Source organism: Fusarium odoratissimum (assembly GCF_000260195.1).
Source record: "Fusarium odoratissimum NRRL 54006 unplaced genomic scaffold supercont1.9, whole genome shotgun sequence".
Taxonomy (NCBI): domain Eukaryota; kingdom Fungi; phylum Ascomycota; class Sordariomycetes; order Hypocreales; family Nectriaceae; genus Fusarium; species Fusarium odoratissimum.
The window spans coordinates 683,147-707,054 of NW_022158695.1; the positions used below are offsets into that span (position 1 = coordinate 683,147).

At 47.7% G+C, this 23,908-nt stretch overlaps 7 protein-coding genes across 9 annotated transcripts; 3 read left to right on the forward strand and 4 right to left on the reverse strand.

The window, feature by feature from the left end:
- Nucleotides 1-29: 29 nt before the first annotated feature.
- Nucleotides 30-4,241, reverse strand: FOIG_06618 (uncharacterized protein). Of its 3 annotated transcripts, XM_031205741.1 has the most exons (9): nucleotides 2,548-4,241; nucleotides 2,307-2,486; nucleotides 1,976-2,203; nucleotides 1,869-1,919; nucleotides 1,661-1,807; nucleotides 1,507-1,602; nucleotides 1,416-1,456; nucleotides 1,222-1,367; nucleotides 30-1,167 (listed from the first exon to the last, which is right to left on the reverse strand). In XM_031205741.1, the coding sequence occupies exons 1-9, from the start codon at nucleotides 2,642-2,644 to the stop codon at nucleotides 831-833; spliced, it is 1,323 nt and encodes a 440-aa protein (XP_031064465.1). In that variant the 5' UTR covers nucleotides 2,645-4,241; the 3' UTR covers nucleotides 30-830. The 3 variants fall into 3 exon arrangements, with proteins under 3 accessions (XP_031064465.1, XP_031064466.1, XP_031064467.1); XM_031205742.1 differs by lacking the exon at nucleotides 2,548-4,241 and having other exon boundaries at nucleotides 75-1,167; nucleotides 2,307-2,520; XM_031205743.1 differs by lacking the exon at nucleotides 30-1,167 and having other exon boundaries at nucleotides 1,175-1,367; nucleotides 2,548-4,099.
- Nucleotides 4,242-4,628: 387 nt separating this feature from the next.
- FOIG_06619 (uncharacterized protein) lies at nucleotides 4,629-8,348 on the forward strand. Its single transcript, XM_031205744.1, has one exon. The coding sequence runs from the start codon at nucleotides 5,190-5,192 to the stop codon at nucleotides 7,647-7,649; it is 2,460 nt and encodes an 819-aa protein (XP_031064468.1). The 5' UTR covers nucleotides 4,629-5,189; the 3' UTR covers nucleotides 7,650-8,348.
- Nucleotides 8,349-9,363: 1,015 nt separating this feature from the next.
- Nucleotides 9,364-9,561, reverse strand: FOIG_06620 (uncharacterized protein; the record flags this gene model as incomplete). The annotated part of the gene is made up of 1 exon (XM_031205745.1): nucleotides 9,364-9,561. The coding sequence occupies one exon, from the start codon at nucleotides 9,559-9,561 to the stop codon at nucleotides 9,364-9,366; it is 198 nt and encodes a 65-aa protein (XP_031064469.1).
- Nucleotides 9,562-9,906: 345 nt separating this feature from the next.
- On the reverse strand, nucleotides 9,907-10,785 carry FOIG_06621 (uncharacterized protein; the record flags this gene model as incomplete). Its single annotated transcript, XM_031205746.1, has 1 exon — nucleotides 9,907-10,785. The coding sequence occupies one exon, from the start codon at nucleotides 10,783-10,785 to the stop codon at nucleotides 9,907-9,909; it is 879 nt and encodes a 292-aa protein (XP_031064470.1).
- Nucleotides 10,786-11,402: 617 nt separating this feature from the next.
- On the reverse strand, nucleotides 11,403-11,862 carry FOIG_06622 (uncharacterized protein; the record flags this gene model as incomplete). Its single annotated transcript, XM_031205747.1, has 2 exons — nucleotides 11,403-11,730; nucleotides 11,774-11,862. 2 exons carry the CDS (start codon nucleotides 11,860-11,862, stop codon nucleotides 11,403-11,405), a joined length of 417 nt encoding a protein of 138 aa, XP_031064471.1.
- Nucleotides 11,863-16,489: 4,627 nt separating this feature from the next.
- FOIG_06623 (uncharacterized protein) lies at nucleotides 16,490-19,267 on the forward strand. The gene is made up of 3 exons (XM_031205748.1): nucleotides 16,490-17,830; nucleotides 17,881-18,147; nucleotides 18,197-19,267. Exons 1-3 carry the CDS (start codon nucleotides 17,565-17,567, stop codon nucleotides 19,041-19,043), a joined length of 1,380 nt encoding a protein of 459 aa, XP_031064472.1. The 5' UTR covers nucleotides 16,490-17,564; the 3' UTR covers nucleotides 19,044-19,267.
- A 1,369-nt stretch (nucleotides 19,268-20,636) lies between these two features.
- FOIG_06624 (uncharacterized protein) lies at nucleotides 20,637-23,678 on the forward strand. Its single transcript, XM_031205749.1, has 4 exons — nucleotides 20,637-21,199; nucleotides 21,256-21,895; nucleotides 21,951-22,036; nucleotides 22,090-23,678. The coding sequence occupies exons 1-4, from the start codon at nucleotides 20,910-20,912 to the stop codon at nucleotides 23,438-23,440; spliced, it is 2,367 nt and encodes a 788-aa protein (XP_031064473.1). The 5' UTR covers nucleotides 20,637-20,909; the 3' UTR covers nucleotides 23,441-23,678.
- The last annotated feature ends 230 nt before the right edge of the window (nucleotides 23,679-23,908 follow it).

Here is a 23,908-nt window from a genome sequence, read left to right on the forward strand (position 1 = left end):
GAGGCACGACGTCCGGTGGGTGGGTCTATCTCGGTAACCTCACAACAAGGCCATTCATTCGTATTTATAGAATAAGGAAGCCATTCTTGGAGGCATAACTTCGTGTATTCATTCTGATATATACACTGGACTCGTACCAAAGAGACACCCCTCAGCGTTCCCAAAGACGGGACACTGCCTCGTAAATGATTGTGATGCCAACCAGGCATTTGCAACTCATCATAAAACCCAGTGAAGTCCTTATGAATCATATCTTTCATTAAACCCATTGGAGAGCCTCTGTAAGACTATCTCAAAACTGAAGAAGAGAAGGAGTGAGGAAACGATGAAACAAAAAGAAAAATCCAAACTCATCATATTTCAAGAATATCTTTATCAACATGTCAGGAGCTGTGTGCTGTTCCACCAAATCTTGCTGTCAAGTTGCATAAAAAGATCTTGCCCAACACAATAGAGTACTTAGAAACACTTTCCGAATTGTTGGAGACGTTGAGGAAAAAACGATGCAAAAGTCCGAACCAAGAACAAGAAGGAAATGGCTACCTTATGTAAACGCACATTAGTGAATTGCGCGCCACTTGCGAGGGTGTTCGGTTTCCAACCAGGAGGCTACCACGATAATTCAGGTAGTATGCTTGGAACGTCGAGAATAACCCATACCGTATCTGTCTCGGGATTGCGAAGTTGCCGAGACAAGTTTCGCAGGTGCATGCCAGAAAAGCTGGCAGCTCCTGAGGAACGTATATATGCAGGTGTCATTGATGACACCCGATGTAGGGACCTGCTTACACAGGCACCATAAAACGTGAATGTTAGAGCTCTTCGCAGGATCATGGTCTGCGATGCTTCTTCTTTACATGCGTCTTCTTTGCCCAGCTAGTGTTGACCGCTTCAGTGACAATATCCCAATCTGAGGTCACCACTCGACCGATGAAGAGCACCTTGACGTTATGTTCCACCGTCGTGAGTTTTGAGTAATTAACTCGGGACTCTTTTGCGATTCGCTCATCTGGCTCGTGGATGTGCACACGAACAGGAGGATATCCAAGCTCTGGCTCGCCAGGTAGGGCGGTAGGGTTTCGATTGCTACTTTCAACAACGATTCCGTGTTGTTCAGCCTTGACGCCACTCTTTTTACAGCCTTTCTTACCATAGGTAGAGATAGGTCTAGAATGTTAGCACGATTCGGGGGCTCAAGCGCTGATAGGATATGACACTTACATGCAAGTGCAGTGGCCACGATCGTTTGCGACTACGATGAACCGACGAAAATGAACAAATATTTGACCGCCGTACCGGTCGCGATAGACCGTTTCTTCAACTACACTGCCTCCTCCTGCTGGCTCCGGCCAGAGGACTTTGAAGACCTGTCGGGCGGTTAGCATAATTTTAGAGTCTGGGATGAGCCAGCTTACCTCGCCGGGTTGGAACATATGAGACTGTGCAACACGATACCCTAGCATCAAGTTAGTTTGACCCTGCTTTACATAGACCAGATAATCATACGTGGATCTAGAGTCTCTGTTTCGCCACCAGTGCCTACGATGTGCTCTTGGTTGGTGGAGGCCACAGCTGGCCCGGGATCCTCTTCCTCATCTTGAGCTGCTATGGGTGTTAGAAACCTCGAATTAAATTACATTTCAGCCTCGGAGTCACGTACCGTAAGGGGTGTATGCAGCAGATGACGACTCGCCACCTCGGTATTGATCTCGCGAATACTGTCGACTTTGAGCAAGGGCTGCCTGAAGCTCTGGGTCTTCCCCCTCGGCTGAGCCGCTTGGATAAGGCTGGTTGGATGCAGAATCTCCTGCGGTTGAGGAAGCTTTGTCAATACTAATACTCAGATTGAGATAGAGCATCTCACGTACCTTGAGTAGCTTGTGGTAATATATAATACTGGCCAGTATTCGGGTCATAATCTGGCTAGTTTAGCAATCTGTCCCATCAGGATGCCGTGAACTCTTGGCTTACTTACAGGTTTGTTCTGTTTGCTGAGTGGTTGCAGATGCAGATGGTCTCCGTTGACTATGACGGTTTTCATAACCGTGTTCATCAACCTCGTCAATGGCTTCCTGAGCGGTTGCCTTGCCTTTCCCACTAGAGGACTTGGACGGTTTCGATTTCGACTTTGATGAACTGCTATGCGACCTCGATGATTTGGATTTTACTCTCGACGATGAGCCGCCCGTGACATATTCATTATCTAGACCATCCAATATGTTAGTACATTTCAGAGCCGACGAGGTGGAAAGGAGCCAAGGGGCTTGTGGTGGAAAATCAGGGGACCAACACAGGTCAAAACGTACTGTCGTGCTCGTCTCCAGCCGCTTGTTCAGGGCTCTGTATGTTGACTGAACCAAACTGCTGGGTCACCTGGTCCATCTGGTCCATCTGTTGAACTTGTGCAGGGACTTGCACAGGAGTTCGGGGCACTTCTCTATTCTGAGCAGACTCATATTCGCTCTGCCATTGAATATCCGAGTTGCCTATGTGACTTTGGTTAGTAAGTCTGGAAGAGAAATGGGAAGACTAGATAGAAATACACACCGGCAGCGTCTACTCTCTGGCGATAATATTGCTGGTAGTCTGGATTCCATATCCACCTAGACCACTCGCTCCATCCTGGTCTGCTTGTTTGATACATAGTAGCATTTTGCGCATGCAAGCAACGCGTCTAAATACCACGACTCGATTGCAGATCTTGAAATAAATATGTTCAACGATGAAGAGGTTAAGATAGGTATGTAGTTGATACACCCACCAAGTGTGAAAACTGATGTGGATATATGATGCCGCAGTAATTAATATGCGAAACGTCAAACGAGCAGAGAATGCATAAATCTTTTGCACCACTAGGAACGAGGAAGTGTTTGGTGTAAAGAACCTTGAGTTCTTTCGTCTCCAAAGCCTGAGGCCTTGTTCGTTGTTCAGAACGTAACGAACTGAAGTAAAGCGGTACCGACAACTGGGGAGATGGTGGGTTGGGGGCTTTTGTAGAAATAAGCAAGAGTACAGTACAGTGGAACCGTAAAACCGAGAAGTTAGCTGGCTAACCAAAAAATGCGGCTCAGCTCTTGATTCGGGATGGAGACTGGATAAGGGAGCTGCAGCTTGGTTGCACGAGGACGAAGATCCGGGCTCTCGTTGGGTTCCTTGGGGTGCGTTGGCGTAGATCGGGATAGAATTGGATTGATTGTTGTAGATGCAAGTACTCGAGAGATTCCGCTGAGACGACTGTCTCGTCTTTGCTTTAGTGTTATACCGGCTTCCTGTATCTGGGCGAGGTTGACCAGTGTCCTGTAGGGATTTGATGCCTGTGGCGTATGTAGGTCGGGGTAGGCAGGTGAGATTCTGCCGCCAAAACTAGGATTGGTGCTTCAGAGTTGCATAAAGTATGCTGAAGGGGTATCTCGTGCGCCTCTTGTGGTGGTGCTGCTGGTGAACTAGGAGTCAGAGCAGTTGTTGAAGGCGGGTTGGTCGAGGTGGTAGTACAACAGGAAGACCAGCATCTGCCCGCAGGATACGCGATGATGACAACCAAATACTAGCAATGAGAACGGCAGAAAAACTGCTTGGCTGCAGGAGTTGCAGGACTGCCTGAAGGAATGGCGTGCAGCCTGATGTCAGTAAGCTGGAGCTGGAGCTGGAGCTTTGAGTCACAACAAATCTCCCAGTTCCGGTCGACCTTGAAGAGTAGATCGGTACGGGAAATAAGAGGTAGAAACCGGAAGGGCTCAGAGGGTGGACAACTGAGCGGCAACCGCAGCTTATCAGTCGCTTCTGACTATGCAGTCCAGCATCTCTTTAATGTCGCGCATCAGCCAGCGAGTAACAGAACGAGTCGAGTGGGGATGGATGCAACAAGTGGAGGAGGTGGACTCATGGAGGGGTTCTCGGAGGAGTCGAGCTGCAAACTCGCATGACGAGACCCTTAGCAAGCAACTGAAGAGGAAATAAGGGGAAGGCCTGAAGGAGATGCAGTTCCGTCCAAGATAACAGCAGCTGAGACGCCGAGTTGTGGGCTCTCAAGAGAGCAGAGAGCAGTGAATGATATGGGCTTTTCATGTTGAATAGGCACTGAACATAACCTGCAAGACACGCCCCTCTCATTCGAATACACAGTCCAAGACGGAACGGACAAGGGCAATATGCAAAGAGCCGAGAGCGTATTGGACCAAAGTGGGTGAATTGGAGGGGAGTGAGCGATTTTGGAAGGCGTCCATCGGGAATGTCTGCAGGGTATTGTTGTTGGTGTCGAGGTAGAGTTACAACGACGAGGCTCTAGTAGCATCTGCTAAGCTAAGTTAGCATGGGATAAGTGGATGGGAAGAGCACAGTGTGTGTTTGAGCATCCACCATTAGTGGAATTTAAGCTGGCCTCAAAAGTCTGGTGACCAAGCTCAGTCAAGCAAGCTCACGATGAGGCGTAACTTGTAATTGACAAGCTCCCGTCCGTTGAACGTTTTATTATGATCCAATGACGTGGATATTTTCCTTCTTCTCTCCACCGTTTGTTTATACGGGACATTATAAGCGATACTATGGGTAATTTTGGTAACCAGGCTGCATGCCCGTCGTGTAGTGGACCTCCACTCCTTAACAGCCCCCAGTATTGTCTGACACGGACACTATCACTGGCCCAGCATTTCCTGCACAATCTGTGTAGACTCATAGCTCCCCCTCCCTCGCTCTGCTGTCACGTTCTTATTTGGTCAGTCCAGATCATGAGATAACAAGTGCTGGACTTGCTTTGTCGCGTAATCGCCAATGGATAAATCAGAAGCTCCCACATGCATTTCCTCACATTCAGGCGCTAACTGTCGCTAGCCTTTAGTGGCCGCTGTCCCCCGGACGCCGGGATGTTTCCCCTAGAAACTGAACCTTGTTGTGTGTCACCATTTCATTCCAATGTGCAAATCAGCCGCCAGAGAGCTATGTCGTCCGCCCCAAGTTTCTGCTATCTCGCCAAATGAAGAAAAAGCAAATCCCTGGCTGGCTTTGGCTGTTTTCATTTCCTTGTCATCTCCCTTTTCCTCTCCCTTTCGTCGACCGTCATTGCAAAGAGCCTCAACGATCGACTCAGCATTGATCGTCGCATCCGTTTATCTGAGAGAGAGAAATGGACAGGCCGCCTCCAGTTCTAATGAGTTCGTCTCTTTATCTTAGCTCTGTTGATCTTACGTACGTCGATGGAGGCCGTAGCGTACGACAACCACAACCACTCGAGCTACGCCCGAATCCACCAAAACTCACATCACCAATATCCTCATTCTTCGACCTCGCCTCTTCCTGTGCCTGGGACTCATGGCAATTCCCGCTACCGGCACGAGTTTGAGGGCGAGGGGAATTATCCGATCCACGATGCTCTGCCGCCATCAAACCCGATTCATGTCTCGACAAGCTTCCCTATGTCTGAAGTTGAGACGGTGTTTTCCAACAATCAAGCACCGTCTACTCAGGCCAGCGTAATAGACATGTCGGGCCCGCCTCCGCCTTCTCATCCTCCTCCACCATGGAAACCTGGCCTTGACAATCCTCCGCCTCCGCCTCCACCACCACCACCATTCTATCTTCGACCTCCAACTGTACCATCGCCATCATCCCCGCACACGTCAAGTCGCCCTCCGTTCTATCTACCGCCGCCTCCACCTCCACCTCAACCACCACCTGGCAATTTCATCGCCAATACAAATCTACGTCCACCATTCACATATAGCCTTGACACGGTTCCACCTCCACAACGACTCTCTCAGCAGACATTGCTGGCGACACCACCTCGGATGACCTTCAGTTCTGCACCCAATTCTCCCAGTGATGCACCGACTCAGACTCAAACACCAAATTTGAGACCACCGAGAGGATTTGTTAGCTTCGGACCACCACACAGCGCCCATCAGTCGGGAAATAAGAGTAATCTGGCAATCCGCCTGGCCCCAAAAGCATCAACTCAGCCCGAACTTCGGGATACCACTTCTACATCTCAATCTTCAAACCATACAATCCCGCGGTTAATTGATGATGAGGTGTCTTTCTCCGATTCTCTGTCCGATGAGGACTCTCTTGTCCTCCGAAACTCGCGCCAGTTTCCCCCTCTATATCCTACAGCATCCAACTTGAATCCACAAGGAGGAAATCGCAAGACTTCTATGACAACTCGTATAACCAACTGGATATCTGAATACGAGCGGGATCGCGCCCCGAAAGATCGCCTGGACTTGAGCACCAGCCTCGATCCTGTCTTGGAAACCACCAGGGGTAGCAGAAGTCATCGATCGAAAGAGTCTGCCCCTCCTGAAGATACGCTGGAGCTACTCTGGGTCAAACTCAAAGATCAACGGGTCAAGTTGAACGACATCAAGAGTCAAATGGCCAAGAAGCGAAAAAGATTAAGAGAGTTGCGGCGACAGAGGGACGATGCAGACAATACATTCATGGGTGTCGTTCGACCTATGCTGATTGCTCAACAAGGGCAGATAGTAACAGGGCCTGCCACTCTGGAACGACATCTGGCAGAGCTGCAGCGGCTGAGAACTGAATACCAAGCCTATGAAAACGATTACGAAGATCTTGAGATCACCTTGGATGAAGAAGAGGAAATCCTCAACAGGCTGGAGATTCGATTCTTTAGTTTGCTCGCGGTTGGTCAAGCTGTTCCTCTCGAACAGCCTCCTGAAGACGACATAAAGCATGAGGAAGACAAGAATATTCCCAATGATCTAATGGGCATATCTCCTGATGGCCCATCCGAGGATCTGCATCCTAAGTATCTGGATCTCATGGCTGCAGTCGGTGACCTTGAGAACGCCAAGGAGGAGCTTGACGAGCTACTATTTCTCAAGGAGCAGCATGAGGGAGAATTAAAGATGAAGGCAGCCGCGGGTATGGAGCTGAACGAGGCTGAGATCGAATTCTTCGATGAGTTCCCGCTGGAAGAGCAAGAAATGCGCAATAGCGTCACCAGCCTGCAGCGACAAGTAACTGATCTCCGAAAGCTGTGTGAGGAAAAGGGAGTTATGCAAAAGCATTTATCGTCACGCGTTGCTTATCTTCTCAATCCTGAAAATGGATATGAGGACATAGAACTCGATGACGTCTCCGTGATCCTGCGCAGCCGGACAGATCTTGCACATCCCACATTCCCTGTTCTTCTGAGCCAGCCTGAACACGTTATGGCTGACGAATTCCCCCTCACACCGCGTGATGCACTCAAGGCAGCAGCAGCCCTACCGGTGACTGACCCGGTGAAACCAAGCCGCATGCAGCTCGCGTCCAAAGAGTATTCCATCGATCGGCTCATGCTGGACCATGGTGAGGGTGGCAAGGGTGATTTTATTAATAGATGGCTTTTGCACCAGCTTAGGCTATCGTCAGTGAATGCGCTGCTTCTCCATACGACCTTCACCAAGAGTCGGGGACTCAAGATCCGTGATCTTGATCGCTGGCAGAGTGATGTACTGCACTATTGGTGGAACGACGAGGGTGCAGAACTACCAGAAGACATGATGCAGCTTGTAACAAGCGAACACTCCAATGACGGTTCAAGAATTGGAACGAACCAGCTCTCAAGGGCGGTGACCTATACCCCAGGCGTGTCGGGCGGTAGACAGAGTCTATTGACTCCGAGTAGTGTCGCACACTCTACCTGGTGACGAGACTGCCAATGCTTTGAAGCTACCGCCATATTTCTTTCTGTTCTGCCCATCCTTTTGCTTACCTTGACTCCTTCCTTTTCATTTGTGTTAAAATCTATTCGGATTCCATTTGGTGGTCAAAGATGGTTATCTGCTTTTCTTCAGGTTAAGATCTGAGCAGACCAGTTCCAGTCTGGTGCAAAACAGGACTAGGCAGAAACCTAGGTCGGCACGGTATTCTTCAGTCTGCTTTTTCTTTTCAGCGTGTTGTTGTTGGTTTGCGGTTTTTGGTTTGTTTTCTGGCGCAAGCGATGTCATATACCCCATTCTTGTTGTTATTGGACTTTGAGAAAGGAGGTAATGTATCCGGATGTTTATACCCTTGGGCTGGTATTATGGGAAGAGCATGTAGATTGGTTGAAGTGTTTGTTAAAAGGTGAAGATAATATGGGTTATTTGACCGGTTGGCGTATGGTGTTTTGAGTAGTGGAGGCCAGTATTATTATGCATGGTGTATTATGCGTGATATTTGATGGTTCGGGGTGTTGATCTTTATAGAGAAACTACCGAGTAGTGTAAATGGCCTCTGAATTGTCACGAGAATGGCTCGAACCATTCCATTGTAATTCATGTTCTTTTTCATACTGTAGTTTCCCCACCACGAACGAATAGTTCCCGCAAACAGGCGGGTCCTGAAGCTCTAACGGTGGGCCGAGGCCACGAGACGAGAGGGTTCGGGACGAGCCTCGCGGGGGGAGATCCAAATTTCTCCACTTTGACCGTCTAGCGACGGAAGAAAAGGAACTGCTTGTATGTACTGGTACTTGGACGCCATCCAAGCCCCTCTCGGTTCGCCCAAATGAAGGTGGGGGAGTGTGCATCAAACGGCCGAGATGAGGAGGCATGTGACTAGGAGCTACCTCCTCGTTTGTGATTTTGATTTTGGTTTTTGATTTTCTGGTTTGGTCTGGCTTGGTTTCATCGTTTGGAAAATGGGCGTCATTTTCTTACTGTCTCATTTGTGATGTCGTGCCACTGAGGCAAGTCTCATTTGTTTTTCTGGCTCATGGGTTTATATGAGACTTTGGTTTGGTAAATTACAAAATTGTGTTAGACGACTATGCACAGCTGAGGTGCTGAGACAAAGCGCCCGTGCAGCAGTAGCAAAACACAATTAATCTCCTCAAGGTGCACTGTACTGTAGGATGTAGGTGTGCTAGAGATGGATGACCAAGCGTTTTGACTAACAATGATTCCCCCATTTTTGCATTTTACCCCGTAAGGCTGGGGGATGGGACGGGATGGTGTGAGTACGCTTGTAACTGTGCACATCTTGTTTCTGAGAGTGAACGATCACAACATTTACAATGCAAGTCATCGCCTTAAGCAGAGTCTGCCTATTTTTATCGATAGCTTATCAAGATGAAACAGAAATCGAACCATATAATTCACTCTCAAATAACAGCAGATAGCCCAGGCCCATATCAGTAGAACCCAGACTCCATACCTATCTACTTAGCTACCCCATATCAGCACAGTACAATCACCAGACTAACCATCAAACCACATGCAAAACATACTTCCCCACGTTTTCTGAGCCAGACCCTTCAAAAGCCGCTTCATACCGGTCTTCCACCAAGCCCTTCTCGTGGGGGATCACCCCCTCGAGCCGTCCCCGACGTCATACAGCAGTTGGAAAGGGTGCAGTGGGATAATGCTCATATTTCCAAGGTCAGAGGAGAACAGATCGTGATGTTGGTGCGGCTCTGCTATACAGCTGAATGGGGGTGATTTGCACCAGTTTGGGGATGACGTGCATGCTGGTATTTTCACGAGGGAAGAGATCGCCTTGTTCGATTTGAGCTGAGAGTCTGAGGTCTGGAACATTATGGCCTCCATACTGCTGGTTCTGTGCCTTGGGGTGCCTCATATTGGTGTTGAAGTCTATATCGACCTTGGGTCAGCCTAAGCCTCACACTACTTAGCGTCAACTATGGTATGCCTTAACTTTCCGAGGCGCTTTTGATATTTCTGATAAGCCACGAGCTCCCGAGAGGGACAGGAAGTTGGCACTAAGTTGTATCCTACGTTGTGTTGCTCACATCCGCACTGAGGCACTTGTCACAACCACAGCCGTAGTAACTTGGTATCTTATAGTTACTGGGTAGAAATGATTATACTGGAGAAAGAATTGGAGGTCATATCCGCTGATTATTTCCTCTATATCCTTCGATTATCCAAACTAGTCCAATTCTGTTCCAACGAATGCCTTCGGTCACTCCCCTTGGGATAATCGCCTCATTACAGTATGCAGCTGAGTAGAAATAGGCGCTTCCTCATGCGATTCCAGTAAACTTGGTCTTGGATCTGAGGTGACCGTAAACTGAGGTTCGTTGTTGGGGTCTGACGTCTCGGGGGCATCACTAGCCTCAGCATCGTCACTAGGTGGCTGCTTGGCCCAGAACTTCCACTTGCTCTTTCTTCTCGGTACATCCTCAGCTTTAACAGGTGGGTGTTCTTCTGGCTTTTCGTTCTTTTTGGATTTCCCGAGTCCTAAACCTTGACTGATACGTCGCCAAGTCATGCCGTTGTTCTCATTTTTCTTGGTCAACTTGTCACCTACAACCTTGGTTTTGTCTGGCTGAGGCTCTAGGACTATGTCGGCTGGGGTTTCGGCATGCTTGGCATATCGTAGACACCCTGTGTTTGCGCTATTACGTCTTTCGTTGCGCTGCGGTTGACGATGGCTAGAGTGAGCATGGCGACCACGACGTCCACGATGAGAACGTCTGTAGCGATCGTCTGGGTTGAACCTCTCTTCGGGGCTCTTGTACTTTCCCTGACGTCTTCGATGGTAGCGCATGGCTTCCTCGTTGACTGACGGTGGCCTTGTCCCATGGGAAGATTCCGGGGTGTGTACATGCGAGAATCGTGAATGATGGTCATCGGTCGAGTCCTTGTCTATCCAAATCGAAGAGTCAGAATAAGGGGTCGAAGGTAAAGAAGGACGGCTCGAGAGCGATGGCTCGCGAGATTGATCGGAAGAACTGGTGTTGTTTGGAATAGTCGTGTGGTTATAGGTACTCGGAGGGATTGGAGGATCTTCCGCTGCCGTGGCTGCTGCTACGACTGTTCTCGATCCTACATCCTCCATGATTGAAGGATAGAATGACGAGAGGTAATGGTGAGACGTAGATATAAAGAGTCGTCCATCTGAAGGAGGCGAGGGTGAGTGTTGGGATGGAAGTGAATGGCAGGAGTTGGGAGATAATGGGGGTTTGGCTTTGATAAGATTGTTTGTATGAGAGAAGGAGGCCCCGTTACTTATAATAGTAAGAATCTTTCACTGCCTTCCTAGTTTTGTTTATTGGATACCGTGTTGGCGAATGTCAGTATAGAGAGCGCAAAAAGCTCATCTATGGAAAGTGAGGGTGACTAGTGGGTATTCTGTGCCCTCTCATGCTGAAACAAATTGAGGCATGAGCAAAGTACACCATGAGTTTCCTTTACGATTATCTATCCCAGCATGCTAACACCGGCTCTGAAAAGGCTCCACGCAGTTGGTCAACACTTAGGTTCTTTGCCGGGCAGTGAAGTTTCCCATGAACTCAGTATAGGAGATTCTGTACCTAGACTAACAATACTAAATGTTCAACTCAGACAGAATTTCCCCTAAATGCATATCTCAAATCAAATGATCCCTAAGTACCATTAACTTCAAGTTGCGGTCATATTGAATAATGACAAGGTCTATCATGACATTACATCACCTTAGGTTATTTGTGAATTGCCCATGTCCCATGGCCTCGCGACCGCTCCCTCAGGATAGCACGATTCTTCATAGACCGTACGAACGAGGTGAACGGGGATCGTTGGTTCCCATTGCCAATCCATGCATTCTCCATCTTGTCCATCGACACCAGCCTCCAAGGTAAACTCGAGCACGCGGGTGTGCAGGATATCAACACGGTAGCAGAACTCTTGCACCTCAGCGGGGATATCTTTACGTTTGTTGAAGACGGTGTTATGCAGTGCTATTAACGTGTTCCGGATAGAGTCACGACCTTGGCCTTTCTGGGGATCCTCGATGGTTTTTAGTCTACTGGTCAGCATAAGATCGTCCTTTGGGTTCGATCAAGTACCTATATGACTTTGAATTTGACTTTGGTCTTGACTTTTTGGATGTCTTCTTGTCTTTGGCAGGAATCTTGGCCCGTTGTCCCTTGGTCATAATGATTGAGATGATATTAGATCGTCCTAGACACTGGTGATAATATTTATGAGGAAGTGGGAGGACTTGGTGTCTAACCGAAAGAATTCGCCAGTTCCAGATAGTTTCTGTGTGCCTTTATCGTGAAGTGACTGGAATATGAGCATAGATTCTGAGCTGGATTATCAAAGGCGGATGTAGTTGAGATGGACATCACATCACGAGTCACAAGAGATACAGGTCAGTTCGCAACTGACTTCATTGACAGATATTTCCCCCATCAGTTTGCTTCATTAACGTTTCTTTTCATGGTGGAGCCTATCCTAGGCTGGGTTCTTTGATGAATGAATGAAGTTGTCTTGCCTGGATGACCTTCGTTTGCTGGGGCTTCATCCTGACTATAGTCAAATATCATCAAGAACGAGAGGTGCACCCTAACTAATTGAATATGAGTTACAATTCCGTGTTCCTTGGTAATCGAAGGAACCACCTGCGAAATAGCGCAATTCATATCATTCCCAGGTGACTGCGGATACGTAGGGTAACTCTTCATTGTGCTATGTACCAAACAGCGATCCAATACAAAGGATTTTAAATCATGTTCTTACATGTTTATTACTTATAAAACACGCAAAAGGGTCGGTGATTGTTTATGGCGGTCGTCCCCATATCCAGCCCGCATCGCGCTGTTTGTTTTAATTGAAACCCTTTAAGTGCTGCATATCCAGACTGGTTACAAGACAGCATCGTTTCACCACGGAGTTCTACCTTATCTCTGACTTGAGCTTGAAAGAATAGTTGTATTCGTTGGCGTCTTCTCATGGTACCAAGTTTCCTTCGCTGTTGCTTCGACATTTCTATCCTTGAGGGCAAACTCACCATTTCACAGCGAAGTCATGAGGAACAAGCGAGAAAGTAGAGACAAGTAACAGCCAAGGAAACTTTCTTCCCATTTGGGCTATCAATCCGCAGTCGCAACAACCCAGCCTCCTTTGATGCGGAATATGGCAGAATGTCAAACGGTGAAGGCCCTGGAGGCATCACGGGTGCATCGAAGCCGGTGCGGACTTTGGGTTCTCATGACTAAAAAAAAGAATTCAGGTTCGAGGGGTTTTCTGGGCAAACATGGAAGTGACTGTTTATAGCAACATGCCTGTTTGTGTCCGGGGACTCTGGTCAGAGTTTCGGCGATGCCGTGATACTTGCGAAAGGATCTTGAAGTTTCTTGGAGAACCAGGGTGAGATTTGCTTTCCTCGAAACCATGACCGTATTCAGGAAGGTATTGATTACATATCAAGGTGATACACAAGCCAGAGGCTCTTGAAGGGCTCAGTACTGACACTGTAGCATTGCCAATCATTCTTTCAAAGAGGCTTTGTCGCGAATCGATCTACGAGCATCACAAAGCGGGAGCCACTGCGGACCCTGCCTAAGCAGGAAAGAGTTGGAGTCCGATGCAAGGAACATGATAGACAAATTGCGAAGATGGCAAAATCCGATGCATCTGGGACGACTTTATCCATTTGGCTTAGTTATGTGATACGAATCGTCCACCCCGACATCCATGTGGCAGTGATACCTGCCCTTGATGCGTCAAGCCGTCCATTGTGCTTACGATGACTTCGCTTCGCTGACCAGGAAACTACAACACATCGTGTTGTAAGGATTAGGGGGAGCGGGAGGCAACAGAGGGGATCCTAGTCAGGGAGAACATGGTATCACATATCGATGGATTCGATGAGAGGATTTAGAGAAGAAACAGAGTTTGAAGCATAATCTCGACAACAAGGATATGCCCGGGGTCTTGATGCAACGTGGAGGCTAACTAGATCAGGTGCCTGGCTCTGAAGCTCTGGAAATTCTGGCTCATGAGTCGAGTCTGGAACTTGTTCATCAGACAGCTTGGCAGAGTCTCCTTGTTCAGAGAGTGCGATAACGGACATGTTAATATGGCGAAAGGAGGCGGAAAAGGGGTAAGCTCAATGACTGCATATCATGGAACCGAGAAGGATTCAGAGGCCATCAGCTACTGACTTGACCTGAGGCACAGGAAAGAAAACATAGAAAAGAGCCTGTAAGTGTCTGCGCCTTACGAGGCGAGAAAAGTCGATTGATGTTTACAGAAGAAGCTCCGACGCATGGCTCAGAAATGAGGCTATCGTTGGTGCATTTATTTAGCCGGAGAGGCTAACTTGGACAAAATGGAGGCTAGCTGGAACGCGCCTTATGGCATTAATTTGACCGGTGTTGGTGCGTCAATGTTTGGAGACTAATTGGATGCCTGACCACGGGGAGCTAACGTTTCAGGGCAAAGAATTCGGTGCTCAATTGCTAAAACGATGAATGAGTGGCAGTCAAAGAGGTCATAGCCAAGAAACCCCAGACGGTTCAAGATACCCCAGGTTTTGCCACCCCAGATTCTGGGGTTTGTTACGAGAAATCTGAGATTGTCGAACGAGTTTGAATTGCCATTACAGTACCGTTACCCACCAGAGTGGACTGCGATGGGATAAGATGTGATGAGATGTGATGTGATGTGATGCGGGGACGGCAAAAAGCAAATGCAATGGGCGGGCGGGATAAAAAGAATGGGCAAAGAGAAGCGTAAAAATCCGGGGTCTTAAGGTTGATGCGACAAGGATTCGAGACTGTGCCGTCAGCTTGCGTCTGTAATGGCACGATACCACACACTTGTTGTGTAAGAGGGTGCTATAGGAGGATCTAATTCCAAGTCTAGACCTCACGACACCATCTTGGCTGATATCAAAAACGTGGCATAATGATATAGCTCACGGGTAACTTGATCCTTCAGGACAAATAGATTTTGAGGTGGCTTGAGGACTAGAACTGATACTGGGATAGCGAAAACAAGCAGACCGCTCTCATGCAAACGATGTGACACGATAGTCGACATGTTACTGCAGCAGGCCTTGTCTTGCCCTGTCTCGCCCTGTTGCTCGCGTGGCATCTCTCAGCGATCGTTTCCAAGCATGGGAATGATGCTCGTCCAACGCACGTGGTTAATCAACCGGCGCGAGTAAAAGGCTCTACCGGATAGCGGCAGAGGCGTTCAAAGGGGGAAACAGAAACATTTGGCTTGACTCGAGTCATTAATTAATCAGACTGTAAAACAAAGACATAAAAGGGAAAAGTGAGGCGTGCGGAAATAACGATTCTCAATACGTTCGGCTTCACGTGAAGGATACAGCTGAAGTGAGTTCATATGACACAAGACAAAGACGATATCTGCCATTGAGCTTGAGTGGCTTGGCAAGCGTAAGCCAAGCGGACTCGCTCATTAACAAGTTCCACCTGGCGGTCAAAGCGACAGCGACGTTGGACGACACAGGGCGAATTGAGAATAGGTTCCTCGGCATATACGGCTCGTTAGTCATTGTGATGAGCGTGTTAGCGGACGGTGAGTTTTGGTATTGGAGACAGGACGGAAAAGAAGGCATCTGAATTATCCACTCTCTTCAACGACTCGCGCTATTGATTTGATTCACAAGTCCTAAAGAAGATCGTCGGCTCTTGTTAATTCCGGACCCTCTCTTTCTCCCCATCTACCGTTCCCCATATCCCACTCTCGTCTCTTTGTCTCTTCTCCCCCAGATGCCAAGCGTCTACAGCAACCGAGTCCCCGTAAAGCCAAGCCAGTCGACGCAGCAGAACCCCGGCGTGCCAAGTGCAACGTCGACGCTGAAAAGGAGCTCATACGAGACATTGAGACAGAGAAGAATCTGGGGGAGGGTCTCTGCGATGGGGATATCAGGATGTACAGCGCCAAGACCAAGATAGAAGGAGAGAAGCATTTTAGCACATGCGAACAGACAGTGAATGAATAAGTCAATTGAAACAAAATCCACTGACAGCGATGATCTTTACTATCAAAGTGCCTGGCGGCCATGTGCTCGGAGCATTTCATACATAGAGTTGGCTCGATGTCAGCTGCAAATCCTTTGATAGGAGGCTTTGGTCCATGTCCTTCACGCATTAGCCCAGGGTTTTTTAGGGGATGTTCAGGGGGTCTGTCCCGTGTGTGGTGAGCGTTAAGTTGGGTGAAAGATGGGCCGGCAAAGGGGGCGCCGTTCCTGAAACTATGACGGCAGATGTGTTGTCGCCTTCTTTTTTCGAACTGGCTTTTATTAATTGATTCAGAAAAAAATGTCAATGCTCATCTCATATCCATTGCTGACCAACACAAATGTTGTGTTTTGCACTGATTTAGATGAGATGAGTTGAATGATTTTCCAGACTTAGGCCAGTGCAGTTAGTGGGGCCTCTCCACAAACTGGATTAAACTCCACAATCCCTCTCCACTTGTGAAGATCTTGGGCTGGACGCCACCCTCTCATCTTGTGTCTCTCTCACTTCTGGTCCAACAGATGACGACCAACCAATTATCAATATCACTCACCACTTTCTAATCTTTGACGCGCGTGGTTTTAATTCCTCATGCCCGGGACATGCAGACATGGTTCCATTATCATTTCTGGGGGATCTTCAACAGATGCTGGGATACTCTCAGTCTAAGCCAATGCAATATCATCACTTGATCAAAACAGAAGATCTCACCTCTTCTTGTTTCTGTGATACCCTCGCTGTGCAGACTTGACACAAGATGCTGTGCTATCATACCTCTTTAGGCGAGAACGCCGTGGCTTGAAACTTTGATCCTTCTCTCATGCTGTTGGCTTCAGGAGGCGTTGGGTAAATGTATGACTTACGTATCTTTATCGGTATCGGCAACATGTCCGTTCTTCAAGGTTCTCCATATCTTTTTTGGCCCTCTTTCTTTTACTTACTGTAGGGTCTACCACATCAGCAGCTGTGGAGCCCGACTGGCCCGTCTTACAGATTTCCCATCCCCATGCATTCCCCGGGACATGGATAAGACATCGACTTTAGGCTTGTCCTTCTTCAGCTCAAGGGTTACAGGGGATCCTCGTTGAGTTCATCACTTGTCTATTGTACCCTCCCACACCCCATGTCATAAGCATAAGCGCCAATATCACCACCATCTGTCTTGTTCTGTCCGTGTTCCTCTTTGGGTATACGCATGCCATGCCATGCCCTCGCCTCTCAGTCTCCCCGCGAGCCATATTACATCCAGATCTACTCCCCCCTCCTTTACATGCTGGTCTTCCTTTGTGCCGGGTTCTTGGTTAGACTAATTATTACTTACTTACTTCTTACTTTTATCTTGCTTTCCCCCCTCGCCCCCGCCATCATCATCTTGCTCGCCCTCCTCTTTGTTACGATTGTGTATGCAATAGTGATCTGCAGCAGTCTTCTTTATAAACCCAATCATCCCCCTTGGTCACTACATAGTTTCGTCCTTGCTTGCCACGCTTTGATATTGCACCTTTGTCCTGAGTGTGCAATCATTGGTAGTGTTGGTTGTTATTAGACACAAGCCTCGACGCTTTGGGACTCGACCGTTGCGCATACCAACGCTCCTTCTATATCGAGGACAAACAACCAACCAACCTTGCGCCGACTACCTTATAAAGCACTGGACTCTACTTACAGCTCCCTCTTTTCATCCAACAACACTTCATCATAAATATTGAGTAGACGCTGGGAGAATGGTGGACTATCGATAAAACCGACTCTCCACCCTCACCACGGCTGGACCACGAGAACCACCAATTTCTTGGTGATTACTACCAAGACCCAAGTTAACTACCGTCCAATTCTCTCGAGTCTCGATACTTTCATCATGTCTTCCGCCGAACATCTCTCAAACTCGCAGCTCCGCGCTCTGAGCATCATTGAGCGGACATGTTCTGTCTTCTCATTGCTCGGCTCACTCTTCATTATCGCCACATTCTTGTCATCCAAGGCCTTTCATAAACCCATCAATCGACTGGTCTTTTACGCTTCCTTTGGCAACATGATGACCAATGTCGGTACATTAATGTCAAGATCATATATAGGCTCACCAAATTCTGTGGGCTGCCAATTCCAGGCCTTTCTCATTCAGATGTAGGCTCACTTACACCACACCGAAGTTATTAGATACTAACACATGTTAGGTTCATGCCTGCCGATGCCTTCTGGACCCTGTCCATGGCCATCAATGTCTACCTGACATTTTATTTCAAGTTCGATGCTCGAAGATTACGGAAGATGGAGATTCCTTATCTCATCGGATGTTACGGTATTCCTTTCGTTCCCGCCTTCGTATACATCTTCATCAAGAACCAAGAGGGGCACCGAATGTATGGTAATGCCACACTCTGGTGTTGGGTGAGCATGGAGTGGGATATCTGGCGCATCATCACTTTTTACGGGCCTGTCTGGTAAGTAATAGTTCAAGTTTGGCTTTGAAGTTGGCGCTGACCATCACAGGGTTGTCATTGCGGTTACCTTTTTTATCTATATCCGTGCTGGTAGCACCATCTATCGCAAGCGACAGGAACTTGATGATTTTAGCTCTACCGATCGAGATCTGACTTATGGGGCTGGAGATCATCTGGGAACTATTAAGACAACAGAGGTTTCAGTCACCACAGAGGTCCTTACTCCGAATGCGATTCATCTTCAGCCCATGGGAGGCCGCCGAGCACCCGACCCTAGCGACCCTAGCTCTAACGCATACTCGGTTCATATCTCAGCGCAGCCTAGCTCTGGGGACATCGGGGACGAAGTTCTCCCTATTGAACGACAACAAACACGGGCGAGTGTTCAAGTTCCTGCACAGCAGCAGCAGCGATCAGGAGGCAATCCCGCTCGAAGGAGGAATCGAGAGCTTAGCAATGCAGCATGGCAATACACAAAGTGTGCCCTGCTGTTCTTCACAGCCATCTTGATCACATGGGTTCCATCAAGCGCCAACCGTGTGTACTCAGTATTCCACACCAAAAACTCATCTGTACCTCTTGAGTTCATGAGTGCTTTTGTACTCCCTCTCCAGGGCTTTTGGAACGCCCTCATTTACATGGTCACATCCTGGAGTGCGTGCAAGAACTTGGCTACCGATCTACGTATGGGTCGAAGGCCGGATGTGACAGAACTCGTCGGCGGCATGGCACCAGAGGTCGGTGCCAATAGCGCAAGGACAATGACCAGCCACCATCGACACAACCTCGGTCAGTTCCGACGATCGAATAAGTTCGAAACGGAAAGCATGACTGAACTGGCCAACGAGAGCCGGCCGACTTCAGACGATGAGCGGAGAGACAACGTGCGTGTATAACAGTTCTAAGGGTCTGCTTGGAAACGATGCTGCAGATACCCTTTTCCTTTTGTTACTATATATAATGAAGACACGACTTTGATGGTCAAGGCGTGCTCCAGACAGCTAGGAGGAGGTTGTTAGGAGGCATTTGTTGGTTTCACCAGCGTCGAAAGATGGAGGATAATGGATACCCCAGTATTGTTACAGACAGTATTTGAATGCTGATAAAAGTCTGAGAGCCATTTACGTGTTTTTACTGCAGATCGAATGTGTCTTCTTTCCCATCTTGTGATACAGCACCGTGTTTCAAAGACTAATATCTGCCACGCGAATATGAATCAACCTTATTTTAAACTTGATGATCGGTTACTCAACACACGTGGCTGGAGTGTAACTTCCTCATGTCAAGAGCGGAACACGCGGTAAGATAGAACTAGTTTAGCACCTGCAAGGACATGATGGCTTGGTATCCATGTCTCGACGATGCATTCCCGGTCGTCCCGAGGAAGCACTGACAGGTTTGGCCCTGGAACACATTCACGCAATCAGATTGACAGATGATGCGGAATCTGGGGTTAGAAAGGACGATGGCGTCAAGGATGTGACATGGGGACTTGGGTTAAGGTCCCTTTGATACCGACAGTGGCTTGCCAAGGGTGGCCTCAGGGAGAAAGAAAACTCCAGACATTAAATTAGGAAGCCAAAATAAACTGGTCTAAAGGCTCTCTAAGATATACTAAACTTACCTAAGTCTTTTTATCACTTAGAAAAGAGATCCTAAGTTTTCCTGCCTCCCTTTGGGTGGGCTTGTCGTCTCGAGTTAGCCGTACTTTGGTTGTGTAATCTTGGCGGGGGCATCGTATGATTTGGAAGGGTCAGGGATGGTGGATAATGCGGGGGAAAGAGGGATGCATTTGTGTTTTGCGCCTTGGTTGGATATGGGCTTTTGTGGTTTGCGGGGAAGGTGAAGACATCTACAGACTCGCCTGATGTGGCTTTTCAGGATACAGTGAAAATCAACAGATAATATGGACATTGATAAGGTAAGGTAGGCACTACATAGGAAGAGACCGGGAAGGTCGGTGCTTGTGTTTCCAAGAGAGGCTTCAAGTAACGAATCATTTGATTATTGTGCTTTTCGTTATTTTATACTTTAGACGTCTTTTAAAACACCAGTGATATTTTGGCATCAGTCGTCAGTTATTCTATCAAGGCGTGATATCGAAATGATATCGCTATACTTTTTCATTCTCATCTATACAAGAAATCAAAGTCTAGAAAAGAAGCAAGGAAATATATACAGGTTTGTCTTTCAAGGAGGTACGAATCCGCCAATTCAATCTCGTCCCAATGCTTCAGATCAAGCTGCATTACTGTGTCTGAGGCTTGGTGATGGTAACACAAGATATCGACTCTCAGCTGCCCCAAGCAGATCTCATTGCTCTTGTCTCGGTATGCCTTGGCTAGGTATGTTCGCTCGTCGAGGCTGTGAATATGTACATCTGATTGGTGACTGGTGGTTCGCCCAACCAAGTAGGCGTTCTGAGAGCCTGATTTCCGTTTCCTTTTTCCCACGCCGAGATTACCTTGATTCTTCCATGTCGAGTTCTTCTTTTTCTCTGTAAAGCTTTCGAACCCGACCCTATCCAAGTCATTTTTGCGAATAAACACAATTTATCACCTACGATGGAGGTCCTTGGTGCCGTAGCCAGCTCCATCGCCGTAGTGCAGGCTTTGGCAGCTGGGAAACATGCCGTCTCTCTTTTTTCGAGAAATTCCGGATATTCAGAAAGACTTTGACTATCTGATGAAGGAGGTTGGCCCCTAACTTGCTGGCACTATTTGCAGTAGTTCACCGAACTAAAATCCGATTCTCAGCTGAACATGATCAAATCCATGGCGCAAGCTGTCTCAAGAATGGCTCCCACAGCACTGGAACAAGATCTTATCAATACTGCAGCGCGAAATCTGAATGAGATCACCGCAGAACTCGAAGCGTTATTACGGATATGTTCTCACGAGAGTGGCCCAGTGGGGAACAAGATGAACAAGGCAAGGAAGAGAAAGTGGCTTGTAGAGAAAAGCGACATCAAGAAGCTTCAACAGAGGATGATCCAAGCCAAAGAAACTCTTCACTTTGCTCTGAACTCGTCGCGCGTATCCAACGATATTCGGTGAGTGTACCACACCTAGAATCTAGCAATAGCCCTCGGTATTGACAGGTGAACAGATTTCAGGCAGAAATGAGACAGATTATGATGAACATGCAAACGATGCATACAAGCTCGCCAAGTCCGCCACTTCAAGTTCCGCAACTACCGGAAATCATAGAGAGTCCAGCACCAGTTCAACAACTTCAGGACGATCATACACCGGAGTCAGACGCAGTGGTTATGAACAATGGTCATGACAGCAATCTGAAACACATGAATGGCTCTGTGCAGATAAACTCTGTGGTATCGACTCAGAGAATACCATCTGATTCAGCATGCCGGTGCCGATGTCACTTCTCTGAGAGTCAATATCAAAGCTCTGGGTGGATGCACTCACTCCTTGGGTCCTGGCTTGTGCGTTGTAAGAGTTCATCACGAAAGGAATGTTCAGATCCAGAATGCCACTGCATAGAATCTGCGTTCCTGAGAATGGAGTACCAGGTTCCGAGATGGTTTCTCATCGGGACATTCAAGATTTGTGCGTCTTATAGCAGCCTTTCCGGATTGACCTGCGCCCTGCGCCCCTTTAGATCGATTGAGAACGATTCTATGGTGTGGATTAACCAAGAAGGCTCAAGCCAAGTAGTTAGGAGATCAGTGGCTGTGTATGGCATTTACCCTCATGACACGGATATTCGTGGCATGGGACTCATGGAGGTTGGTCAAAATCCCCAATCGCCACGGAGTAGTCTGTGTGCCCTAACACAAGCAGTATTCTCTTGATCAGCAACTTTACTCCTCTTTGGAGGCTCTTCTGGATATATGGAAGAATATCCTGACTGAGGTTGGGTTACCCAGGTCAGTCGTCAATCACGTTTTCTTTTATCCAAGTTTATCTGAACAATTGATAGACGTGTCGCGATGGCTGCCGCCATATCACTACGAGACTATGAACTCAACGATAACGAGACGTATCTTGTGAAAAACGTTCTCGGCTTCTCTCGAGATCCAACGGAAGCGGCAACGACCAAAGTTCACAAGGCGATCTTGCAATGTGCGGACCTGCAAGAAGTATTACAAGAGCAACCTTGGGCTGTCAACACGATTGACGACACTGGCGACTCTCCTCTTTATCTTGCAACTGATAAAAAGCAAGTTAGGTCCATGGAAGTTCTCATTTCAGCAGGGGCTGATGTTAATCAACAATCGTTCAAGGGATGGACACCTCTCATGGCCGCAGTCTGGCAACAAAACGTCGAGTCTGTAAATCTGCTGCTCAAGTCCAAATCTAACGTTAATTTGTGCAATGACCAAGGCATGACAGCATTGCATTGGGCTTTGATGAAAGCCAACCCCGAGGTCACCAGCCTTTTGCTAGCGGCAGGCGCATCCGTAAAGCATCGCAATATGTACGGCGATACGCCACTGCATAGTCTGGTCGGATCTACAAACACTACTCATCAAGACATCGAAGCAGCCATTGAGATGCTGCTCGTGGCAGGATCTGACCTTGAAGCACGAAACAATCTAGGGATTACCCCTTTCCTTCTATCAATTCATCACAATAAATTGGAATTCACAAGAGGTTTGGTAAAGTCACATTGCTCTGTTCATGTCTTTAATGACTATTCTCAAAACGTGCTGCATCTTGCAGCCAGATACGCTTCACTAGAATTACTTTGGTATCTTTCTGTCTTGGACCTATCCGGCATTAATCCATATCAGGAAGACTCATTTGGCGACACGCCCTTTGATGATCTCGTCAGAAACTCTCATGCTACGGGCGGATGGGACCTGGGGGATTCTCGTAGGCCAAGTCTCGCCGAGCAAGAGGCTTTTGTCGAGCTTTATCAAGGCGTTCGAGATCAAGCCCTACAGAATGATATTCAGAATCTTGAGCGAGTACTCGGCGCGTTGCAAGAGCAGGACATTGCAGTCGCCCGAGAACATCTAGCCATGTTGATCAGAAAAGAGAAACGATGGGAGCGTGGAAATCTGGTTTCTTGGTATCGAGCTCTCGACAAGCGAATCCAGCACGCGGAATGGGAATTAGCAACAGAAGATATAGATGGTCATCTACTAGACTTGCAAGAAGAACTCGCAACCTCGGTTTGGGAGATCCCATCAAAATACGGCTACTTGTGGGAATTTGATGATGGAGAGTCAGCCAGTGAAGAGGTATCTGAAAGTGAGGACAGATCTGAAAAATTGTATGATTCTGACCAACAAGTCGTACATGAGGATGATGCTCAAGCAGCCTGAGAATAAAACTAGTGACATCGTTGGGTATAAAGGCAAATATTCAGACAAAAAAGCGTGAGGGCTGATGTCCAAATTTTACAAGATTCATGGATACAAGCGCAGAGAAAGCGAGCCAGGGTTTTGAATTACGAAACACGGTCAAGTCGATACTAGTTCAGACAAGTGGCATTTAACAGCGGCTACCATGAAATCTATCTGGAAGTGTTCTACCATTAGTACAATCATACAATCAATCCCCTTACATATGAGTCTTGTCACAGTTGCCTACTGGCTAATCTCAAAAGAAAAAACCTGCTTCTATTGCTCTCAACAAATCCGACCATATACCTATCCTTGCCTTGTACCCCCTTCTTTCCATTGCGGTATCTCCCTCTAAGTGAGGTCCCTTTCTTTGATTCTTTTCTTTTTCTAAGAAAGCATGAATAGAAGAAACTGTAGCGCAAAAGCACACATCAGCAACATCTTTCA